Source organism: Mauremys reevesii, linkage group 16 (genome assembly GCF_016161935.1).
Source record: "Mauremys reevesii isolate NIE-2019 linkage group 16, ASM1616193v1, whole genome shotgun sequence".
Lineage (NCBI taxonomy): Eukaryota > Metazoa > Chordata > Testudines > Geoemydidae > Mauremys > Mauremys reevesii.
Window position 1 is genome coordinate 25,136,880 of NC_052638.1, and position 6,994 is coordinate 25,143,873.

The window sequence follows — 6,994 nt, forward strand, 5'->3', positions numbered from 1 at the left end:
GGCCTGATTTTGAAGAGTATTGAGCACCCACTGCTTCATTTGAAGCTAATAAGAGCTGCAAGTACTCAGCACCTCTGAAAATCAGGGCTGCATATTTATAGTTGAGCATCAGTGGTAAAATGATTCATGTCTGGCACATATGATTAACTAACATCCTTTTTGTTGTTTTTTAATTTTATGTTTACATCAGTGTGAAGAATGTGAAAAACCTTTCTCACTCCTACAGTGTGATGACTCTGAAGCGGTAACCAAGTGTGTATTCTGTCGACTGGCTTCTCCTTCGAGAAATATTTTGCCATTACCACCTATTGTAGCGCCTGATCTCTAAAGTCTTCCCAACAGACTATTTGTGCAAATACATTTGAGTTTTTAAGCATATGCCTATACATAATTGTGATTATCAGTATATTATATTACATATACATACAGAGGCAAGGACTTCCTCCATACCCCTGTGCCATACAGTGATGTCTATGTTAAAAAAATAATCTGCTGATTCATTGTACACATGTGAAATATACATACTGAGTTTTACAGTGTAACAGATGACCGGATCAAGTCCTAAGATTTTAAATCTATTCATATTGTACAAGAAAATAAAATTACATCCATCCCCTTTAAGTGAATGCACTTAATAAAGGTTGTTGTAACAAAGAAAATATGTGACTATGTAACTTGCTGATAGTTGTCCTTAAATTGTTTAAAATAAAACCCTCCTTTTTCTACTCTGGAGTGGAGTATACCGGAAATATTAAAAACATTTGCCTCAATTGAAATCCTACAGGGTTTTGAAATTTGAATGTGGAGAAGGCATTTGGACCATGAGATTTGTATTTTGCTTCCAACATCCCCTACAAAATGTTTCTAGGAACTTTCAATCACAAGAATACATTATTATTTGTGTTTGACATGACATATGGCAAACTAGTCTCGTATATTCAGGACCCAATCCTGCAAGGTGTTGTGCACCCTCAACTCCAGCACCGCTCAAGATTGGTCCCTAAAAGTCTATACCTCTGCACTAGCTCTGTGAGGATGTCAATTAATATGAGATTAGTGTTTCAAGATGTAGGGGCCTCATTCATCAAAAACATGTTTCAGCAGATTATATTATTTTAAAATGGATTTATAAGGAGAAAAAATATGTTAAGCTATAAAATCGAAATCTATTATGGGTCTGTCTTTCTCTTTTACGCCATGTGACTTGTTTAGCCTTGGTAGCTACAGTTGCACTTGACTCCAAGGTGAAAAGAAAATGATTTTTTAAGATATAGTATGTTTTATCCAGATTTACTGCTTTGAATAAAACATGAGGTGACAAGTTGCAACATATCCCAGACACTGTCCTCTTTATTAAATATTGTTGGTTTGCAGTAAAAAGCTGAAAAAAATGCAGTTTGTATGGTGCTGGAATTATTTTTGGAGAATACATAAAATGTGCCTGTCTTATTGTTGGAGTAATTACCCTTAAATATGAATAATAATAATGAACTAATTTCTGCATGTTTAAAAATAATCTCAGTTTAATTAAATAATAATCTTATAATATTTGATTGGGATTGTCCTTTATTTGCTCTTCCTGTCCCATTTAGCTGAAAAATCAAACCTCAAAGATTTTCCATTGAGGGAGCAAAGCCAATTACTCTATAGAGGGTTTTTTTGTGCATAAAATAGTGTGACATTCAGAGACGAATAGGTTGGAAATTTTCTTTTGAAAGGGTCTTTTATTTCCCAAATTAAGAAAGACAAATCAAAAAGATACTTTGCTCTAGCAAACATAAGTCTTATTAAATCAGTTTGTATTTTAATGCTTATTTAACAGAATCAATTTGATATATTAAGACAAAGAATAGAGAGAACAGGAAATTTGACAACTATATCATAGACCAGTGGTTCTCAACCAGGGGTCCGGGGCCCCCTAGGGGGCCGCAAGCAGGTTTCAGGGGTCCGCCAAGCAGGGACAGCACTAAACTTGCTATGGCCCAGGGCAGAAAGCCGAAGTCCCACTGCATGGGGCTGAAGCCGAAGCCTGAGAAATGTAGCTTCGCAGGGGCCCCTGTGCCATGGGCCCCAGGCAATTACTCTGCTTGCTACCCCCTGATGCTGTCCCTGGCTTTTATATTCAGAAAAACAGTTGTAACACAGCTGCGCAGTGAACATAAGACCTTAAGAACAGCCATACTGGGTCAGACCAAAGGTCTATCTAGCCCAGTATCCTGTCTTCAAACAGAGGCCAATGCCAGGTGCCCCAGTGGAGTTTTTATAGCATGGTGAGCACTGATCAGCATCTCCCCCTCCCTCCCCCCACCTCCCGGTCAGCTGCTTTGTGGTGTGCTTGAGGCTGGGGCAGGGGAGGAGGGAGGGCACAGCACGCTCAGGGGAAGGGGTGGAGTGGGGGCAGGGCCTGTGGCAGAGCCAGGGGTTGAGCAGTGAGCACCCCTGGCCCATTGGAATGTTGGTGCCTGTAGCTCCAGCCTCAGAGTTGGTGCCTATACAAGGAGCCGCATATTAACTTCTGAAGAGCCGCATGTGGCTCCAGAGCCACAGGTTGGCCACCCCTGAGATAGGGCATTCAAGAGTTACATAAAAAAACTTGTTTGATGAATAACGGCTCAAGAACTACCCAAAACAATCTACTCTGTCCCTCTTAAGCTACTAGCACCATCTGCACTGCTGCCTGACTTCCTGTGTTTTTGCATTTCTCTGCAGGTAATTATGTCTGCTCTTATGGGTCTGCTATAGGAGAAGAAAAGGCATACTGACAGCCATGAATTGGTTCTAAGCATGGCCCATGGATTCCTGGTAAATTGGCATAGTGATCCCTGGCTTTACTGTTGAGGAAACGAGGACCTTTATACCCCTCCAGATCTGATTGCAGGAGTGGAGCCACAGATTCATTAGCTGTTGTTTCTATTTTTAAAGTAATCAGTTTGCTTGGCATAGCACAAAACAGTTTGTCCCCAAGAAGCTAACAGTGTAAAGTTTTAGCTCTCTGAGAGAGGAATTCCCACTGATGTCTATGGACATTCTGCATGTGGAGGGCTTATCAGACTTAGATCTAAATTAGAAAAAAATTTAAATGATATAAATTTGTGTATGTAATGTGATCTTTTCAGTCATTAGGATAGTGTGTACTACACAAAAATCACAATATACATATACCCACAAATACATAATCAGTGGTATTATGACTTACTACAAATGTCTAAAACAAAATTAAATTAAAATGTTAGGATCCTGATCCTCTACAGAGATCTGCTAGCATGGACTCTGTGCCCACTGGGACTCTGTATGAATGTGTGCCTAGGAAGTTTTGGAACTTAAGCATGTATAATTTTACAGGCCTAAATAAGTTTGCCCTGGCAATTTTAACGTTTTGTGCCAATGCTAAAGTGTATGTACATGCACACACTCTCGTGCATCTCAGTGAGTTGCATGTATGGGCAGGTCTACACTACAGCGGGGATCGATCCACCAGCGGTCGATCTAGCGGGTCTAGTAAAGACCCACCAAATCGACTGCAGATCACTCTCCAGTCAACCCCTGTACTCTACCCCCGATGAAAAGAGTAGGGTAAGTTGATGGGAAAGACCCCTCGCGATGTAGACCCTGCAGTAACTTGACCTAAGGTACATTGACTGGAGTTGCGTAGCATAGGTCGACTTACCGTGGTAGTGTAGACATAGCCTATGTCTGCGACCTGCCAACCTGCTGTTCTGACTCTGGTGCCATAGCTATGCTGCCATATCCGCGTAGCATGGATAGGGTTGCCAACTTTCTAATCGCAAAAAACTGAAAACCTTTGCCCTGCCCCTTCTCCAAGGCCCCATCCCTGCTCATTCTATCCCCCCTCCCTCTGTTGCTTGCTCTCCCCCACCCGTACTCGCTCACTTTCACTGGTCTGGGGCCGAGAGGTTCAGGGTGCAGGAGGGGGTTGGAGTGCAGGACGGGGTGGGGCTCCGGGAGGGAGTTTGGGTGTGTGAGGGGGCTCAGGCTGGGGCAGGGAGTTGGGGTGCAGGAGGGGGTGAGGGGTGTGAGCTCTGGGTGGCGCTTACCTCAGATGGCTGCTGGGAAGTGTCTGGTGTGTCCCTCCGGCTCCTAGGCATGGGGTGAGGCCATGGGGGCTCCGCACACTGCCCCCGACCCGAGCGCTGCCCCTACACCGAGGAGCCAGAGGGACATGCTGGTACTACACTGGCTGCTTCCCAGGAGCCGCACAGAACCGGCTACGGAGCCTGCCAGTCCTGTGCCAACTGGACTTTTATCGGTGCTGACCGGAGCCGCCAGGGTCCCCTTTCCGACCGGATGTTCCAGTCGAAAACCAGACACCTGGCAACCCTAAGCACAGATGCAGTCTACAGCGACAAAAGGTCTTTTTCTGTCACAGTTGGAACACCAGTTCTCCAAGTGACTGTCCCAATCAATGGAAGCATTCTTCCATCAACCTTGCTGAATCTATGCCGGGGTTTAGGTTGGCATAGCTATGGGCTCGGCATACCTCCCACCCAGCCCAAATTTGATTGGCGGCGAGAGGTAGCACATGGGGTCGCAACACCACTCAAATTTGGTGCGGCTGCTGCTCCTGAGATGGGGGGCAGCCGGGCCAAGGCTGACTGGCCCTGTGACACGTTGCAAGCTGGCACGTGGGGAAGCCCAGGGCAACTGCCCCCTTTGTCTCCTCTCCGCAACCAGGTGGCCCTGAAGGTGAGACATGTTCTGTTTCAGCCAGGACAGTGGCATAAAGGTGCAGTTCAAAGCTGGACAGCCACAGGAAACCCTGGCAGGCTACCGTGCTCGGGCCTTGGACTTGCCACCCCCCTGAAGGCCCTAGCTAGGGTGACCTACATTTTAAGTGTCCCGCAGCCCCGGGTGGCAAGGGCAAGGTGGCCCCCTCCCCCGCTCTGTGCGGGTTGGAGCGGGCGCCTCTGCCTGCGTGGCAGGCGAGGAGAGCGTGTGAGAGCCGCATGAGGCCCCCACCCCCGTCGGGGGGGTGCCGCTGAGGCGCGGGAGAGGGGAGTGAGCGCAGTATTATGCGGGGGCTCGCAGCACCGCTAGGGCATTAGGGGGTGTCGCTGGCACCCCAGCCCCACGCGGTGCCTGCGGGCAGCTCCTTTTGTGTGAGGGGAGCAGCCGCCGGGCTGCCGAGCCAGGGATGGGGCCGCCTCGCGGCACAAAGGAGCAGTTGGCGCCGTGGCTTAGTTGGTTAAAGCGCCTGTCTAGTAAACAGGAGATCCTGGGTTCGAATCCCAGCGGTGCCTGCGCGGCTGGGACCGTATTTTTGCCCCGGGTTATTTTTATCTCCGCTCCCTGCTTGTCCCCCAGGGCAGGGGCTCGTAGCGGAGCCGCGGTCCGGCGGGGCCGCCGCTGCCAGTGGTTCAGCTGGAGACGCCGCCGCCGCCGCCGCCAATGGAGCCGGGTCTCCCCTTCCGGAGCCAGTGAACGCCCTGCCCGCAGCCATGATCCCGGGTACCCGAGCCCTGCCCCTAGAGCCCTCCCCGGCCCCTGCGCCGCTTCCCAGAGTCCCTACAGGGCCTGGCCCCCGCTGGCTGTGCCGCGCCCCGCGTAGCGCCTGCCCACCCGCGTACTGCCCCCCCCCGCGTAGCGCCTGCCCCCCCTCCCCGCTGTGCTGCCCCCCCCGCGTAGCGCCTGCCTCCCCTCCCCGCTGTGCTGCCCCCCCGCGTAGCGCCTGCCCCCTCCCCGCTGTGCTGCCCCCTCGTACCGCCTGCCCCCTCCCCGCTGTGCTGCCCCCGCGTAGCGCCTGCCCTCCCCGCTGTGCTGCCCCCTCGTACCGCCTGCCCTCCCTCCCCGCTGTGCTGCCCCCTCGTACCACCTGCCCCCTCCCCGCTGTGCTGCCCCCGTACCACCTGCCCTCCTTCCCCGCTGTGCTGCCCCCGCGTAGCGCCTGCCCTCCCTGCCCCAGTCTGATGTGCTGCCCCCACGTAGCCCCTGCCTCCCCTGCTGTGCTGCCCCCGCGTAGTACTTGCCCCACCTCGTAGCACCTGCCCCCTCCCTGCTGTGCTGCCCCCACGTAGCGCCTGCCCCCTCCCCGCTGTGCCGCGCCCCGCGTAGCGCCTCCTCCTCCTGCTGTGCTGCCCCCTGCGTAGCACCTGCCCCTCCGCTGTGCTGCCCCCGCGTAGCGCCTGCCCCTGCTGTGCTGCCCCCGCGTAGTACTTGCCCCACCTCGTAGCACCTTCCCGCTGTGCTGCCCCCTGCGTAGAACCTGCCCCCTCCCTGCTGTGCTGCCCCCGCATAGCGCCTGCCCCCCCACTCGCTGTGCTGCACCCCACGTAGTGCCTGCCCCCAGGGCCAGTGCAAGGATATTTTGTGCCCTAGGCGAAACTTCCACCTGGTGCCTCCTCCCCTACCCCCAGAGCATCGCTTATGATAAACTTTCAGAAATGAATACTGCATAATGTGCATTGTTTATTAGAATTAATATACGTTTGGCTTGAAAATTTATTAATTTCATTATTTAGTTTACATATTTAATGAAAATAAATGGCCTTGGGTCTCCTGCACGTGGCTAGAGTCCCTCCTGTCCCCACCCTCGGATCTGGAAAGGGCTGTTTTGGGGATCACAGCACAGAGCTGGGAGTCAGGCTCTGGCTTCTATTCTCCACCCTGGCACCAACTCACTGGATGACTTCAGGCAAGTTACTTCCCCGTTCTGGGCTACAGCTCCCCCCAGTGCTAAGGTGTGAAATGGTTCCTTGCTCCTGGGCTGGAAAGTGCAATGCAGGCAGAAGGGGGTGTCCGAAGGCCTGTCTTCCCCACAGGTGTGAGGTGAGAACAGAGTTCCAGCCTCCATCATGATCGTCCTGGTTGCTTTACTCTGCCCCATGCCAGTCGCTGCTGAAGCCCCTTACTCAGCTCTGGCCCAGGGCAGCGGCATCAGTGTCATTCTGGGCCTGATTTTCAGAACTGCTGAGCACCTGCGGTTCCCCCAATCTCTGTGGGAACTCCAGGGTACTCAGTACTTCTGAAACTCAGGATA

At 51.5% G+C, this 6,994-nt stretch overlaps 1 protein-coding gene and 1 non-coding gene across 3 annotated transcripts in view; both read left to right on the plus strand.

Annotated features, from left to right (window-relative positions):
- WDR88 (WD repeat domain 88) overlaps positions 1–1,491 on the plus strand; it is a 30,365-nt gene extending 28,874 nt beyond the window's left edge. For both annotated transcript variants that reach the window (XM_039503438.1, XM_039503439.1), the window contains one exon: positions 191–1,491. In XM_039503438.1, the coding sequence (XP_039359372.1) occupies positions 191–328 (138 nt within the window). In that variant the 3' untranslated portion in view covers positions 329–1,491. The remainder of the gene's footprint in view (positions 1–190) is intronic.
- A 3,693-nt stretch (positions 1,492–5,184) lies between these two features.
- Positions 5,185–5,258, plus strand: TRNAT-AGU. The gene has a single exon. It is a non-coding gene; the product is annotated as a tRNA-Thr (tRNA).
- The last annotated feature ends 1,736 nt before the right edge of the window (positions 5,259–6,994 follow it).